Here is an 18,481-nt window from a genome sequence, read left to right on the forward strand (position 1 = left end):
TAAGATGAGCCATTTTTTTTACTTATGTGGTCCTCAAGATAAGGGAAAATGAGGCAGAAGTACAATGAAAGTAATTTCAGGATGTTTCATTTAATTTTTTAAAGCTAAATTAAACAACATAAAACGAACCAAATGAAGTCGAAATTTCAGTATGTTTAATTGTTTGCATTTCTGAAACAATACAGTATGTTGAACATCAAAGTTGTAACCTTCCCATAAACAGACTAAACAGAGTTTGTTGAGTAAAATTAAATAAAAACTAATAAGAATGAATGTCACTGAAACTAATAAACATTTTAGTCAAAAGGTTCTTGACATGGTAGTTTTTCTGCAATGTCGACCATGTTAGGCCATTAGAGACTACTGGTGTAAAGATATATATGATTAAACATCCTCTGGTTTGTATCAGAGAAGGATTTGGTGTACTTGTACACTGTTCCTATCAAATAAACTCAAAAATAAAGAGTAACTACACCAGTTGTGTAATATTACATTGAAATGACACCAGTTTATACCTCAGATTTAACTCATATTCAGTGCCTTATGGGGGGGTAAGTTAAACACTGGCTCAGTTTACCCCACAGCATTTGGCTTACTTTGCCCCATAGCTGCCATTTTAGGAAAAGCTAGCTAACTTACCAATTCAGAATAATATTTAGCTAAATAAATTGTATATGTGTCACAAACATTTTTAGACCTGGACAAATTTGCTTTGATGAAACAGCCATTATATCTGTAGTGTTAAAATGTTACTTTGACAAGTAAGTTGCAGTATTTTAAAGTAAATCAGTGACTTTCACTCCTCCCATGTGCTTCTTTTCACAGTCTGGCAGAAATGATGGGTGCTTCTAAAATATATGGTCACATGACAATAAAATGGTACGATTGCCAAGATACAGGGGGTGGGTCAACTTACCCACTGGCTCATCTTACCCCACTCTTCCCTATATAGCCTATGTATAAGCAGAATTGCCGTTAAAATTCACAGACTGGGACAAATAATTTTTGTACAGGCCCTAACCAGGTCATGTGGCGTCACAATTATTTAATATGTTTGCCCAGTTACCATAAGTTCATAAAATACGATACCATAACTGTAAAATATTATAAAAATGTTTTAAATTAAGTCATAACTTCATACTTTTGTGTAGTCTGTTATAACATAATCTTTTACAGTACATGTCGTGAACTATCCTAATGTAATAGCTGAGTTTGAAATATTGATTATTTAGCAGTAGTTCGCATGTGATTTAACACAAATAAATCCATACAGGTACAAACTCTTACCGTTTTCTGTTATCTTAGTCAGAACAGACGTGTAATAGGATTAAACCCAGTATAGCCATAATATACTTATTCAGGACAATTCCAGTTCTACATAGACACTCAAGTGACCAATCAGAGAGCACTGAAGCACCAGACAGCCAATCAGAGGACAGATGCGAGTTTCGTTGCTAACTGAAGGAGGGAAGAGGCGGAGATTCAGTCAGGCAGTGAACTTGAGTGGCTTCGCGGCATGTTTGCAACTCGGAAAGTTTCCAGCAGAAATCCTGCGATATTTACAATGACATGACAATCAGAACAGCCTTTAAGGTAGGTATTTTATCACATAATTAAAAGATTATCCCTTTCGTGTAAGAAAGTGGCTCGTCGAGAGGCGAATCTGGGCATATAAACATGGTTTCCGCATCAACAAACCCTCATCAACGTCACTCTTACATCTGAAATTCAGTATAATCCTCACAAATAATAATAATGAAACATTTGGACATTGTGCCTTATTTTTTTAACATATAGGTACTGTTGTAGTATTACAGTATGATTAACTACTATTATTATATACTAAATACTATATGAATATGTACATTCAGCATGGTAAACAGAGTAGCATAATATCCCTCAATACAGTCATTACAGGTCAGATAAACTGGAATCATTCATAATCAACACCTAATAATTATATAAACTCTTATTATTTTATTATTTCTTGTTATAGTCAAAGATCTTTAAATGTTTTGTTGAGTTTAGTGATATTAATATGGCTTAACTTTTGCTTTGACACATTTGTAAGATTCCTTCAGTCACATGTGTGTCACATGTCTTAGTATTTCCCTGAGAACAGAGCTCTGTAATAACCCCTATTAACTTCTGCTCTCTGTCCCACAGCGGCACAACTGCAGCATCGCTCAAACCCCTAACATCCATCCCTCCTCTGATTGGACGGCTGGGATTCAGATTCCCTGGATGTCATGGCAACAGGGTCATGGATGTGAGTGATGAGTTTGACAGCGGGATGGAGCCCGCAGATGATCTCGCGTCCTTTGAGGTGGTCAACCTGTCGAACCCGGGCCTGCTGGATCTCAGCGCAGACGTAGCCGGACACGGCCGGCAGTCCAAGGAGAAGACCAAACTCAAAACCAAACTCGTTTCTGCCTGGAATAACGTCAGATATGGAGGTGTGTGTGGAGAAGTGTCGATGTTGTGTAGCCATTTTTGAGTGTAACTATTTTTATAAAGATATGTTTTTTGATGGCCAGTGTTTGTCTAACATTTTTATTGTATTCTGTAAGTTGTTGGTTAAATAATTAACACAAATGATTGACACAAACATTATTGCTGGTAACTACAAAATTTGTATGATTATGCCGCTGATTAAACAATAATTGCATGCTGAATAGCTGAAGATTATTCTCGACTTCTCAGATGAGCGGTTTGTTTTAGTAAAAAGGATATCACTAGTTTCACATCTTATAATATCTGGAAAGATATTTAATTTTAATTAATTATTAGTTCTGCCACCTAAGATAATACTTCCATATATTCAGGAGGAGAACATAATAGTAATATTACAAAAGATTAAGACAATTGTATTTTTACTTTGAGTGCTCTAATTTCAAAATGCTGTAGATTAATGTTTATTTTTTCATAATGAGTAAATATAATTAATGATACTTTTAGCACATTAAAAGTATAATGATAATGAAAAAGTATAATAATACTGAAGTAAAATGATACTTCTAGTCAGTTAGTTTGGGATCGGTAAGTTTTTTTTTTTTTAAACTGAGTCTCTTTGCTCACCAAAGCTGGATTTATTTGAAGAAAAATACAGTAAAAATAGTAAAATATTATTACAATTCAAAATAACTGTTTTCTATGTGAACATATGTTAAACTGTAATTTATTTCTGTGATGCAAAGCTGAATTTTTAGCATCATTACTCCAGTCTTCAGAGTCACATGATCCTTCAGAAATCATTCTAATATGCTGATCTGCTGCTCAAGAAGCATTTCTGATTATTATCAATGTGGAAAACAGTTGAGCTGATTCATATTTTTGTGGAAACCATGATACATTTTTTGCAGGATTCTTTGATGAATAGAAAGTTCAAAAGAATGGCGTTTATTTGAAATCTTTTCTGACATTATGTCTTTACTGTCAATTTTGATCGATTTAATGCAACCTTGCTGAATAAAAGTATTAATTTCTTTAATTTATTTTCATAAAAATAAAAATTCTTACTGACTCTAATATAATGTTACAAAAACTTTGTATTTCAGATAAATGCTGTTCTTTTGAACTTTCTATTCATCAAGGAATCCTGAAAAAAAGTACACAACTCTTTTTTTAACATTGATAATAATAATAAATGTTTCCTGAGGAACTAATTATCATATTAGAATGATTTCTGAAGGATCATGTGACACTGAAGACTGGAAATTCAGCTTTGCCAACACAGGAATAAATTACATTTTAAAATATATAAAAATAGAAAACAGTTATTTTAAATTGTAATAATATTTCACAATAATACTGTTTTTATTATATTTTTAATTAAATAAATGCAGCCTTGGAGAGCAGACGAAACTTCTTTTTTAAAAAAAAAAAAAAAATTTTACTGTTTCCAAACTTTTGACTGATAGTGTAAGTTATAAAGAAGCAGACCCTGAGGTACTCTACTTTAAGTAATTATCTTATAGACGTCTTTCTGACCCCAAACTTTTGAACGATAGTTTATGTTTTTATATCAAAAGATAGCTGGTAGGTTTCTAGTAGTTTGATGGTTCTACATCCTCCTGGTTTGACCTTTATCTGCCTCTCTCACTAAATGACCCATTTGGCTAAACCCAGATTTTAAAGTTGAGCTCTACCGCACATTTTTTTCCTCTGTTTCTGTGCAGGCTGGTCTCTGAAGAGCAGGCCGCGTCTCAGTAAGAGAAGTCCCGTGTGTCTGCTGGGACTGTCCTATCAGCTGAGCTACACTGGTAAGCAGAGAGGACAGTTGTGTCTGCATACAGTCACATAATTGCGGAGATGACCCTCTCCCAGTGGTGTATCCCGAACATGCAAATCATGCTGCACTTTACGACAATCCGCAGCCACCTTCACATACTCTCGGGCTCCCTCAAAAGCCAGGTTTTCATTGTGTGCATGTGTGTTTTCTGTCAGGAGAGCGAGAGAGTTTCCGGCGGGCGTTCTCCTCCCTGCTGTGGATGACCTACAGGAGAGGTTTCCCGCCTCTGGACGGCACGGCCCTCAGCTCTGACGCGGGATGGGGCTGCATGCTCCGCAGCGCACAGATGCTGTTAGCTCAGGGACTGCTGCTGCACATGATGCCTGCGGGTACACACAAAAACATTAACCATTATGACGCATTTGGTCACTTTTAAACTAGAAGAAAAATGCATAGTTTTTAGTATGGGAAACTTTACAGATGTGTTAAGATGATCAAAATACACTATTTATTTATTTTTTTTTTTTGTTAGAATTTTTAAAACTTTTTTTGTTTGTTTTTTAAGAGATATAAACATTTAAAAGATATATAACTCGTTTTGCATTCAGGTCAACTTTGACCTGGATATCAACTGTGGATTTACATATGATATTATGCCAATTTTGAGGGGCTTTTTTCGCTTTTCCCATATCTTTTAGGACTGAATTTTGTTGCATAAACATACAAACTGTAAACAGAACAAATATAAGTGACATAGCAAATGAACTATCAAGTAAAAAAGTAAATGTAAAATGTGAATATTAATTCACATACACAGTTTTTCTGTAGTATTAAATTTCTCATTCGTTTTAATTAATAAAAAGTGGTAAGTGTAGTAAATAACATGGTAAAACATGGTAACAGGTAAAACATGTTTTTTGTTGAAAAATATGAGTTATGACAGTTTTTACGGTCTCCAGAATGTGAAAATAGGCTGTGTTTTTTTTTTTTTTTTGTGCGTTATTAAAAAGGTGGCTGATGCAGATAAATATCAGTCACTAAACCTATATTATGCTTCCTTACTAATTAGTGTTGTCAAAAGTACTTCGCTAACAAGTCGGTACTGAAATTTAAAAAATGTGAAGATACCAGCATTTTCCTCTAGCATCTTGAGCGCTGTGAAGCGGATTCTTAAACGCCTCTGATTGGCCATTGTGTTCACGCGCTCAACAGATACGTCTGTGATAGATGGATCCATTAATAGACGTCTGCTTTCAAATGCTCCCGTGTGTATCTGTGTAAGCGCTCTGTGTAGAGCGTCAAAGATGCCTATTTACAACATGTTTTTGAAGCGTTGATCATTGTAGCCAATCACAGACGTAAATGTTGAGCGTGTGAACACAATGGCCAATCAGAGGTGTCTAAAATTTCAGTATCGAAGTCAGTACTTTTGACAACACTACTACTAATAACACATTTTTTTTATTAAAGTATGTTAAATGTAAATCATTTCAAATATTAGTACATTAGTGTCTTCTGCACAGTATGTATATTAGGGCTGCACAATATATCGCATGAGATTGTCACGCGCATTTCGTCAGTAAAGCCGGTTCCGTGGTTACCGCTAAATCGGCATCACCTGCTTTCAAATGGAACGTTCATTATTGAAGGCAATTCATCTGCGATATGAACGTGATATTGCGTGGCTTATCAGTGAACTACGGCTCTGTCTATTAAATGCCGTTCCATTTGAAAGCAGGTGATGGCGATTTAGCGGTAATCAGGGAGACGGCTTTACTGACAAAATGTATATTATGTATAGAAATATCATTCCACTGGTCTGTATCGTCTCTCTTCAGGCTGGACATGGCCTGCGACGCACCATCAGACCAAAGATGACCTGGAGGTGGTTGACGCTCACTTGCTGGATGATTCCCTCAGAGACTCGGGCAAACCTCGCAGGCGCAGTTTGGGCACCACTCTGGACTGTGAGACTCAGGAGGAGAGGACTCACCGGAGGCTGGTGTCCTGGTTCGGTGATTCACCGTCTGCCCCGTTTGGCCTGCACCGGCTGGTGGAGTTGGGCAGGGCCTCTGGGAAACGGGCGGGCGACTGGTATGGACCGGCCATCGCGGCTCACATACTGCAGTAAGTGAATGAGGCTTGAACTGACAGCGCTTATTTTAATATCATTGATATGCATAAAAATAATCAATATATACTTTTATAGCTTTAATTAATATTTTGAATTTGTTTTTATTTTCATATATTCTGTTTTCATTTTTATTTTAGTTAAAGTTGTATTAATTTAGCTGTTTTTTATTTTTATTATTATTATTTTTTAATATGTCTATTTTTTTTTTTTTTTCAGTTTTAGTTAAACTAAATAAAAACAAGAGATGTTGCCTTGGTAACTTGATGAAATTAAATGTTTTTATTTGGTTATTTGGGTAAAAAAAAAAATGTTTTTTAAGGTTATAGTTTTAGTTCTAACCATTGTTTATACTAAATATTACATCATTATTAATTTGATATTGGAGTCTATTATATGGAAGCCAATAATTGTAATTATGACATAGAAATTCAAAAATTGGCATGCTAAGTCATATTTATGAGATGAAAAATTTAAATTATGACTTAAATTAAAGTCAAAATTATGACAAATCATAATAATAATTACGAGATCAAAAAGTCAAAATTATGACATACTAAACTACTAAACTGAAATTGTGACATTATGAGTCAATTATGAGATAAAAAGTTGAAATTATGAAAAAGTCATGACATACTAAATCATAATTATGAGATTAAAAAATCAAAATTATTAAATAAAAGCCGAAATTATGACTTTCTATGTAATTAATGTCTTTCTGTCATAATTTTGACTTAGAATGTAATAATTTCAACTTTATATCATAATTATGACTTGCAAAAGCAAGATTTTTCTTTTGTATGTGGCAGAAATGGGCTTCCATACTATTATCATATTGCTGCCATTCTATTTTATTTAAGTTACATTTATTTTATCATGGTAAATCTGCTTTGTGTTGTGCCTGACAACACCCTATTAAGAGTAAAATCACTGTAACACACGGCCTCACATCATTTATCTCTCTCAATAGTGTTTTTATACAAATATATGAGACAAGAAACAAATGTATTAATATTCATATTAAACTGCATGTAAAAGTGTTTGTTGCTGTGTTTCAGGAAGGCCGTGTCGGCGTCGGAGCTGTCGAATCTGGCGGTGTACGTGGCGCAGGACTGCACAGGTCAGTCTGACAGGAAGCTGTTATGAATCTGTGCTCATCTGGACACAACACAGACTTTATTTTTACAGTCTCATTAAATGTGTTTGATTTTCCACAACAATATTCACTTGCTCATAATTTACTGGATATGAATTACAGATACATTTTTATAATAATATTTTACTCACAAATTCTAACCGATTAAAATATTTTCAAGCTTGACATAACTAGGAAAATGTATATTAATTATCAAATTCATTATACTTTTCATGACTTTTCCACATTTGGAAATCATTTGGAAAACTTGAGGGGGTGAATAAAAATATCTTTTAATTTTAGTTGTTTTAGCTCATTTTAATGCTTGGTTTCTCTTATTTTAAGTCATGCTAAAGCCCTCTGGTTCACAGAGAAAAAAAATTGGTGTAACATAACTTGCTTTGATTATGGAATTGCTAGTAAATTCACAAATAATTAGATAAAAGTAAAACAATGAGTTTAAAGTGAAATAATGAGAGCGTCTGAAATAGTGTTTTCTTTTTAAACATTCACCAGTAATGATTTGTTTATAATAATATTTTTTTGTCCATGGACATTCAGTTGAAAAAAATAACTGAATATTCTTTTAGGAGAAGATATTCACTACTACTACTGTTTCATCCAGTTTCATAACATCCCAACAGATTTAATTGAACGTAATTTTAGCGGCCATCTTAAGAAACCTCCACCAGCACAAAAACATCGATAAACACATAAAACAAGTACTTAATCCACTATATTCTCAAACTTTTTTTGTCACTCGAACCCCTTTTACTGATAATATTTAATTGAAGAGATGTAATATTTTAATAATTTAACAACACATCCGCATGTTCACAGTTCTATCAGTGACATGACATGCAAATAAACAAATAAAATATTTCATCTTTTTAGTAAGTGTTTTATTTGATTTGTTTTTATTTTCAAATATTTTTTAAATTTTACATTTTTGTGATTTAATTGTTAAATTTTCATCAATTTGCAAACCCCAGTTTGGAAAACATATATACATAAACATTCTTTGCATACCATATTAACTGTGATTTCTGCCACAAGTTATTGTTATTATGGTAAAACTGGTAACTTGCTTTTAGGCAATGACAGGCTTTTAATGAGATCCAACTTCAATGGTAACAATAACTGTGGTATCTGATATTTTGGCACATTTCTGTTCAACTCAACACTAAATCTCTCTGTTTCTCTGTAGTGTACATTGGAGACGTGTTAAACCTGTGCGGGACGTCCCATACAGATCTCTCAGCAAGGTCTGGGTGGAAGTCGCTCGTTCTGCTGGTGCCTGTGCGTCTAGGGTCGGACACGTTGAATCCCGCTTACACCCGATGTGTCAAGGTTCGTTACAACACACACATGAAATGATTTTGTGATGCTCTGAGCTCATGTTTTCTCCATCTGTGTCTGTAGAGGTTGCTTGAGCTGCGCTGCTGCATGGGAATTATCGGAGGGAAGCCCAAACACTCGCTGTTTTTCGTGGGATTCCAGGGTGAGTCATGTGACTAGCATGTGATGTGTGTGTCTTTGCCAATCGCTCATCATCTGTGTGTTTGTGCATGCAGATGATCAGCTGATATATTTGGATCCTCATTACTGTCAGACTGCTGTAGATGTCAAACAAGTCAACTTCCCTTTAGAGGTGAGCGGATATTTGAAGGAAAGTTTGCCTGAAATTTAATGTAGTCGCCCTCAGAATGTCCTCAAAATATCCCTAATAATATACATAAAAATATCCAATTTTAAAATGTGATTGTGAAAACGCTGTACAAACAAACTCGAATTGAATCCAGTTGAATATATTAATGCCTCTGTTTTTCGTCTCGTGTTTGTTAGTCGTTTCATTGTAAAAGCGTCAGGAAGATGCCGTTTAACCGCATGGACCCCAGCTGCACGGTGGGCTTCTATGCCGGAAGCAGGGCGGATTTCCAGACTCTGTGCTCAGTCGTCTCTAAGGTGAGAGAAAGACAAGCACTCGCTGCAAAACTGAAACATATCGCCCAATTAAATACTGATTTTAAAAAAAAAATCATACTGTACAATAGTATTACTATAGTAATATTTCTTTATTGATTTAATTTTTATAATTTAATAAATTAAAAATAAAATGATAGCTTATATTTTATTTTTTTATTATTATTATTATTTACTCTTTACAAAAACTAGAGTCTGGTCTATGGTTTAACATTTGAAAGTAGAGAAATTAAGACTGACAAATTAGAATTGTATTTTTTGCTGTTCTGTAAAATAAAATTATTATTATGATGCGGTATTATTATTATTATTATTATTATTATTATTAAATACTGATGTATTATTATTTTATAGTACAATAGTATTACTGTAGTAATATTTCTTGATTTAAATAGTCTATTTAATAAATAAAATAAAATAACAATTATAATTTATTTTTATATTATTTCATAATATTAATAATAATAATATTTATTATTTACTCTTTACAAAAACTAGTGTCTTAATCTATGGTTTAACATTTGAAAGCAGACAAATTAAGACAGACATTAGTAATTTTGCTGTTCTGTAAAATAAAATTAATTAGATTTTTGTTAAGTACATATTTTTAACAGTACAATAGTATTATTACTAAAACAATATTTCTTTATTGATTTAATTCTATAATTAATTAAACAGGCTCTTGTTCTATGGTTTATGTTTGAAAGCAGAGAAATTAATAAATATTTTATAAATATTTTCTGTTCTGTAAGATATAATTATTATTATTATTTTTAAATACTGATTTTTTTTAAAGTATAATTGCATTATTATTATAGACATATCTTTATTAATGTATAAAATATTTTAATAATAAAAAATATTAAGTTTATTAACAAAAATAAAAAATATATTTAAAAAAATATTTATTAATATTATTACCATCACATTCACACAGTCACATTTTTCACTCCTGATAAGTTTGCATCATTGTAATATGAAACTTTCTCTTCCTTTTTTCGTTCACGGACAGGCTCTGACCTCATCCGAGGAAAAGTACCCCATCTTCACATTTGTGGAGGGTCATAACGAGGAGGACAGCGGCTGTTCCTCTGACTGTTCCTCTGTCGCTCACATAAAGACAAATAAAGGCGGACCAGGCCGAATCAGAAAGAAGAGCAGCATGGACGATTTTGTGCTCCTGTAATACACAGACTCTACTTCCTGTTTGTTACTCCAGTACTTCCTCAAGTGTGCGTCATGTGACAGGGGCTGCCACACTCTCTGGCATGTCAAGGAGAGTGTCCAAAACAGACATTGAGTCATTAGCAGGGTTAACAGGGTTTTTCCGAACTGCTGCTTGTTTTTCTGTAGCTGCCGTGTGTGAACGCATCATACAGGAGGATGTGACGAGGTCTGCATGCGTTGGTGAGCAGGTGGCTAAGAAGATTAACACGGATGATACTAATGACAGCAGACAGAGAGGCTCTCGGATAGACGAGAGGTGCAGACGTTACTCTTTGATGGGATTTAAACACTGTGATTTAGTAAAAAAAAACTTCTCTGGTAAAGCACCAAACTACTGCTGACAACATGAATTCAACCTTCACAGAATTTGCATTGATACATGTTTTCTGGTCATGTTTTCTGAACAAACTTTTTATTTAAAAAATAAAATATTGAACATTGGTTTGCGAACCCAAGTTTGGGAAACCCAGTTTTATTCTAATCTTAAAAGAAAAAAGGTTTTTATCATTTTTCAACAAAATATAAAAAGTGTGCCTTGCCACTTTTCATCTGAAGTCACAAATCCCTTGTATTTTTTAACTCCTCCCCTCCAGTTACTTGTCCAATAGAGACTGGCCAAACCTTGTACGTTTGAATCGTTCATGTTAAAGATTTTTACCCAAAACAGAACATTTCAGCAAATGTTCTGAACTGATATTGCAGCATTTCGACATCAGGTCCTGTTTGCAGAAGACAAACAAATGCCATTCAGTGTATGGCAGTGGTGTCCAATCCTGATCCAGGAGGGCGGAGTTTAGCTCCAGCCCCAATTAAACACACCTGAACCAGCTAATCAAGAGCTGTGTCTGAAATCACCCCCATACCCTTAAAGAGTGCATTATTTGAGGGAACAGTCATTTGTAGTGGTGTCCGAAACTGTAGTGGACGTTATCTAGTGCACTCATTCGATCCCACAATAATGAGTGTACAATTGATGTACGCTCAACGGCCAGAGAATACCCATAATGAACTGCGACAGTCGCAAATGAATTCCCACATCTGACCAGAAGATGGCGCCCGCATCTGAATCATCCATCCATTTTCCAAACTGCTGGTCCACTGTGGGTACTGCCTAAAGTCATACAGTCATAAATTCACTTTTAAGTGATTGTTTAATTAAGGTTTATACATACTAGTTTTCATGACAGTGTTCAAGATAAATCTTTTCATTACTACTGGAGCTGCCAGTTGGCTACATTGCAGATAATCAGTAAACAGCAAGCACAAACTATGCAAAAGCGGCAGCCCTTCCGGTGCAATCAATGTCCAAATTCACTTATTGAGGACTGAATGAAGACTGGTATAGGGGCGATTTAGAACACAGCCAAGGTCTTCAGGATCACTAGAAACTTTCAGGCAGGTGTGTTAGGACTACTGCTACCTTCACATGCTATCAGAATTATTGTAAATAATAAATAAAGTTTCCTAGTCAGAAAATCGACATGAACGGCCTCTCAAGTCGTGTTTATGATTGGGAAAGCGGATTATAATGTCCATTCGATGCATATTGTATGAATTTTGCATAGCAAAAGCAGCATTTATTTGACCGAAATTCCAGAATCATCATCAAGCTGACTAGTGCTGTGAATGTAGCCCATATATGGTTGTCAATGAATGGGACACTACATTTTATTCAAAATCCACTGGATGCTAAATATCTTCAAAACTTTTTGTCTTTAATAAAATTTCCCCAAGAAATAGGCGTGAATGAACCTGCCGTCCACCGTGATTCCTATTCTTTCTGACAACAAAGTAGTTGAATGCTACAAACTTGTAATTATGACTTTAGAAGTGGGAAATATGAAGTTTCCGATCGCATGTGAAGGCAGCATAAAGTGACCCTCCAGGAGCAGGAGGATAAACCTCTGGTTTACGGCAAGGCTGTACTGTATGAGTGGAAGTACCAAGAGTGTCTTATCCCAGTTAAACACGTGCAAATCCTTGATATAGATGTTTTATCCAAGACTGGAGTTCAGATGGTGAAGTCATTTCATCTTGGTTCGACTCCACCAGACTTGGTCTGCGAAGAGCTTCTGGAGCGCCGCTGGCCAAAACCGGGCCTGGGACCATTTCAGGGTTCAGTCGGCTGGAGCAGCTCTCATATCTCTCCCGTACTGCTTAAAATATAAGTGTGAGTGATACTGAAGCTCAGGCAGCATCATCCGAATGCAGAACCCCTGATCCTGGAGTGAGAGGTTCCCCCGCACCTCATATCCCACGATGGTGACTGACTCTGTTTGCCGCGGGCGCAACAGATCCTCCAGCTCCGCTGGTGGAACTGCAGCCCTGGAAACGCATTTCCGCCGAATGTTCTCCGTAGAGTCCCTGAGCTGCGCTGCCTCCGCTTTCAGCCTCTCCAACCCATACTGAGCCGCCTTCTCCCAGAACACCTGCACGAAGAAGTCGTAGAGAAGCGTGTCCAGGACGTTCCATGTTCGCACTTTGGCCCGTATGTTCTCATCCAGCTCTGTCACGCTGTTTCCTGCACGAGCGTTGAGCCGAAGGTAAGCCAAATCCTCATACTCCAGTCCAAGAAGAGCTCCCAGGAGAACCAGGGACTCGTCAAAGTGCTCGGCAATCATCACCAGGTGAAAGGCCTCCTCCAGCTGGGCCAGGTCCTCCGGCCAGGAGCCGTTCCACTTTTGGTTGTTGAGCCCCATGTCGAAGCTCATGGGGTTCTTAGCTAGTCCGTTCCCAGGTTCCTTTGGGTCCCAGTAAGTCTCCGGAGAGTCCAGGAACACCTTCAGCGCAGGTTTGCCTTCACTGGCAGCGGCTCGGTGTGCGCTGAAGAATGCTGGCACGGTGGAGGTGTGGTATCTGAAGACCGACTCGAAGGTCTTGATTGGGTCTCGTAACAGCGTGATGAAGACCGCGTTCTGGGGCATCACCTTCCTCACCTGGGTCAGGTCCAAACGCATGTGACTGCACAGCAAGTCAAACTGAGACGAACCCTCGGGCAGCTCGTCTACAAACGCCACTCTAAATCTGAAAGAGAGAGAGCGAGAATGAAGCACTTGTTTGGTTTATAGCTCATTAACCTTTGAACGGCGCTTAATGGTCTGAAGGGGGAGGTCAAGAATACGTTGTGAATGACTGACTTGCTTAGTCCATCCACCCTAGTGAGATATTTATATACATTATGCAAGTTATACAACAAGCCCCATCCTGTAACTAATTTGCTATCACATTCATCTTTCTGCATTGACAGCAATTCAAAGGTATGTTAACAAAGGCAACACCTAGAGTAAATCGTATGCCATTACATTATAGTAAATGTTTTTTGGAGGCTCTTATGGACTTATATTTTTATTACAATTGTCAATTGGCACAAAAGTAGCCATGTACTGTATGCTAACAAACCAATTTGATAGCAAAAAATAAAATGTATTCCATTTTCATATTGATTATAATAAAGTAGATGTTTAAGGCTTTTATGGATTTATTTTTATTGTCTTTTGGCACCTTAGATTGATTAGCATGGCATGGAAATATCTTTCTCCACTGACCCATTCAAAACAAAATATGCAAATAATTTGTACATATTTCATTATATTATAGTAGTAACTCTTAAAAGTGTGAAATGGACTAATATTTTTCTCAATCTGCTCTTTGACTCTTTATAGACACTAGTGAAGAGTTTGCTGCTTCCTGAGACCAAAGACTGCATCAGCAGGTCATGTACTTCCAGAAGATCCTGCACTGTGATCAATGGGAACAGGTACTCTTGACTGTGTGTGGTTAAATTATACCGAGTACTGAAACTTAGTTGGGAAAGTAATGTGCATCATGCATTGTGCTCATACCTGTCTGGATAGTTAAACTGGTAGGTGCGGTACGGAAAGGCAAAAGTGGAGCTCTCTCTTTCCCCGAGTCGAAACAGGATGTTCTGCACGGTGCTTCCTCCCGTCCGGTGTGTTTTAAGGAAGACCACGGGTGGGTGTGCTCTCTGCCGCTCGGCTCTGGCGGTCGGTGTGTGTTTGGCTGGTTGATGTGGGATTGGTGTGTGTTTCTCGGCAGCTTTTCTCTGGTTCCTTCTGTCTGCTGTAGGTCTCAGTCCATGCGTTCTGTAGGGGGAACCTTCAGGTTAGATGTGAGATTTTATAATAATAAAATAATTTAGTTTAGTTAGGAAACAGACACTGACAGATATTTCTGGGTGAACTAACCCTTTAAACCCAGTGTTAATAGGAAACCTGCAAAGGATTAGTTGTGTTTTTCTAGTTGTTGTGTTTTTCATTAAGAATAATAATGAACCACTCATTAAAGCAATTGACCCTTCGCGAAGACCCGCCCCCCTTAGTTACTGTTGCTTTGTCCGACAAGGGACACTGACAACATGTCGACAGACAAGACAAAGCAGGTTAGTTATGATATTAAAGTCCCAGCTTTAAAATTGTGTCATTTTTTAAGAAATTCGAAAGATAAAAACATGTTGTGACAGATCACTGTAGCGCCTCAGCTCAAGCGGCTCGTGAACCGATCGTCTCTTCCTACTAGCATCAAATAAACATGAATGAACATCGGAAGGAATTTTGTTTCGAATGTGGAAAGGCGTCAATACACATTTTTCAAGTTCAAGTCCACTGAGGTTAATCTTCTAACTCCTGACTGCTTTGCTGGTCAAAATGGCAGATTCGGCGTTATGATTGGTTAGATCGCTTGTCAATCAAACTCCCGACGAAGGGTCAATTGCTGCCCCCCTGAATTGGCGCTAATTTGAAAGCGAAAGTAAAATGCGCACAGCCGCATGGACGTTCAATACTGGTATTATTAACCAGTGGGAAAATTTCGTCACCATCACATCCCTATTGTTAACGTGCATAAATGTGCAGTAGATGCTAGGGGTGTGAATTGCAGCAAAAACTGACTTCAGTGAGTAAGTAACCCATAATAAAATAGGCTAATTAAATGTCATCATAAACCCATACCACAAAACCAGGCCAGATTGCAAACCATGTTTGAGTCCAAATGGCCTCTTTTTAAAACTTTTTTTGGGGGGGCATCCTAGATTGATCAGTCTAATTAGCCCAATGCTGAAACTAATTTTGCTGTCAAATTGTTCTTTCTACATTGACAATCTTTCAAAAGTAGCCATGTACGCTAATAAAATACTTTGGAAAGAATTCATGAAAGTATTTCATTATATTATGCGCAACGCAAGCACTTACTCATAAACCAGGCCGGATTGCAAACCATGTTTGAGTCCAAATGGCCTGTTTTCTAGCTAACTTTCTAGTGTGGTTTCCTGGTGAACAACCCCAATTCAGAAAACAGCTTTTGATTCCACCAAAGAACCCAAACCCTGTGAGCATTTTTTTCATGCAGACTCTGGTGTGGTTCACTGATGTGTAGAAAACCACTTACACATCAACCAGACTAACCCAATATTAGTTAAACTGAATGTGGTGGTACACACCAGAAGATCTAGTTTGAAATTGCTCTAAAGATACTAGCAGGTTCATTTGAACCTTCATCCAGAGAAACAATGTTATTTAAAAGTTACCATTAGAGCTACTGATCTCTACAGGGGTATTATAGTTAACTAAAACTTTGGTTCTCATGATGCTCTAGAAACGCAAGAGTCATGGCTTTGATTCCTAATGAATGCATTATATATAATACCCTGAAGTCGTTTGTGATAAAAGTATCTGCCAAATCTAGTTGGGTTTAGTTGTCAGTATTGTAGTAGTTAAGTCTGTTACCTGTTGTTCTGCAGAGAGCGTGTGGCCAGGAGTGTGAGCAGCAGGAAGATCACCAGCACTGCCAGTAAAGCGCTCACCCGGTGCCTCCACAGCCAGCGCAGGCCCATGTCCACAAACAGCTCGTCAACTCTGTGATGTGAGGATTTGAGGGCAGGACGGGCCGCGTCTCTATCTGTCGGCCTCCTCTCACCTGATTAATCCTGTAGGCCGGATCAGGAAAAACACCCCCACACCACACTCCTTACGGCTTCTCTCTTTTCTCCATACACTGCTGTTTAAGTCTTACAGTGATCTGTGCTATTTTATGTTTGTTGTCACATTTTCACTATTTATTTATTTATTTATTGTCTTTTTTCCTTCTCATTTTCCCCCTTTTAACATTTAATGTCACATGTTTATGATATAAGTCACAGCAGATTCACATTTTTTTATTGGTTTCTCAAAGTGTGTATCTCTGCATATGCTTTTAGGACTGATATTTCCCACAATCCTTTAGATTTTTACTATTCAACTAGTTTTACACTTTATTTAACTGTATTATGTGACTTGTATGCAAATGAACCCACATTTATTACATCATGTCATTAAATATTCCTACATTTGTGTCATGATTACGAATTTACAATATTTACATACACTATAAAAAAGAAATAGTTAAAAAACAGCCTGTGACTATGAGCAATGACTGCCAAACAAAACCCTTAATATAGTTTTAGGATATTTTACTTAGTGTACTTTAATTAAAGTAAAATATCTTAATTTAAATAAAGTTCAAAAACTTTTACAGAAATTTCATTTAAGCTTTTTACAGAAAAACACTGGTATTTTACAGGTATTGCCTGAATTATTACCAACAAACACATTCACTGTAAAATGTAAATCTTTTGCAGTTAACTGCATGCATGAATTAATGTAACTATATGTCACTGCATTAGCAACTACAAAGTTACTGCAACATGCAGCATAACACCAATTCTGCCCATCCTGGCCTGAAGCACAGGCTCTACTCTTCAGCACAATGGTGACCCACAAAAAAACAGAACATTAAACACTATCAGATCTCTCAAGATCTCAGCATCTTGATTTATTACAAACCAGTTTGACTTAAGTTATTTCATACAAAAGTTCTTATTGGGAATTAACAGTGGTTTAGATGTTGATGTTTTATTGAAAATAATGTTTGTAGTCACCATTATGGGGATCAGTGTTTGCTTTAGTTGCCACTTTTTACTCTTGACCTGTCAACATTACTTTTTCTTTGTTTCTTTTAACTGTATTTGCAGTGTGACTGCTGATTCTTGTATATGCCGACAGGAAACAAGACCTGTGTCGAGTTTCATAGCAGTGATAAAGCATCTCCGATGCAGCATTGTGTTCAGTGAGAGATACTATGAATATTTCACAATGGCGTCCTCTAGTGGTGGGTAAGTTATCTCAGCATTACTTTCTCCTTCTTCATAATTATTCATGTATCATGTTTGTGTGTTAATGTAAAGCAGGAATGACACGTTTCATGCCTATAATGCCTCTCTGTTATTATGGAAGCTAATTTGCATGTTTTTATGAGAAACAGCTGCGACAAGTGCATGTATGCAAATGAAAATTCTTTTATAAAACTGCAATTACTTAGATATGAAACCAAATTCCATATGAAACCAAATTCCAGCTTCATTCAGTCATTAAATTTGAAGATAGAATCTTGTTTACTACTTGGGTAATTATTACCTGTAAAGAACACACAAAGTATATTTTGCATAAAGAAAATTAAGCCCATTTTAGGACCATTAAAAGTTTGTTTTATTATTATTATTGTGACATTATTTTCATGACATTTTAAGCACATTTTACTATCAAATTCTCATGACTATAATGAACAATTATTAAAATTGTAATGTGTCATACATCATGTTAATATTTGTTATACTGCCTTTTTGTTTGTTAGTTTATAATATATTAATGTTATTTAACATTTTTTTACAGTAAAGTAATTTATTTAACAAATTAGCATACATTCATTTCATTAGTTTCATCAA

The 18,481-nt window shown here is 36.3% G+C and overlaps 2 protein-coding genes across 2 annotated transcripts; one reads left to right on the forward strand and one right to left on the reverse strand.

Moving 5' to 3' along the window:
* The first annotated feature begins 1,473 nt into the window (after positions 1-1,473).
* On the forward strand, positions 1,474-11,150 carry LOC137009034 (cysteine protease atg4da-like). Its single transcript, XM_067370916.1, has 11 exons — positions 1,474-1,593; positions 2,167-2,456; positions 4,179-4,262; positions 4,447-4,620; positions 6,070-6,358; positions 7,421-7,482; positions 8,705-8,847; positions 8,920-8,998; positions 9,072-9,148; positions 9,343-9,462; positions 10,493-11,150. The coding sequence occupies exons 2-11, from the start codon at positions 2,264-2,266 to the stop codon at positions 10,664-10,666; spliced, it is 1,395 nt and encodes a 464-aa protein (XP_067227017.1). The 5' UTR covers positions 1,474-1,593; positions 2,167-2,263; the 3' UTR covers positions 10,667-11,150.
* Positions 11,151-12,824: 1,674 nt separating this feature from the next.
* On the reverse strand, positions 12,825-16,555 carry LOC137009039 (galactosylceramide sulfotransferase). The gene is made up of 3 exons (XM_067370928.1): positions 16,449-16,555; positions 14,550-14,810; positions 12,825-13,731 (listed from the first exon to the last, which is right to left on the reverse strand). The coding sequence occupies exons 1-3, from the start codon at positions 16,553-16,555 to the stop codon at positions 12,825-12,827; spliced, it is 1,275 nt and encodes a 424-aa protein (XP_067227029.1).
* Positions 16,556-18,481: the final 1,926 nt, after the last annotated feature.

Source organism: Chanodichthys erythropterus, chromosome 3 (assembly GCF_024489055.1).
Source record: "Chanodichthys erythropterus isolate Z2021 chromosome 3, ASM2448905v1, whole genome shotgun sequence".
In the NCBI taxonomy this organism is placed as follows: domain Eukaryota; kingdom Metazoa; phylum Chordata; class Actinopteri; order Cypriniformes; family Xenocyprididae; genus Chanodichthys; species Chanodichthys erythropterus.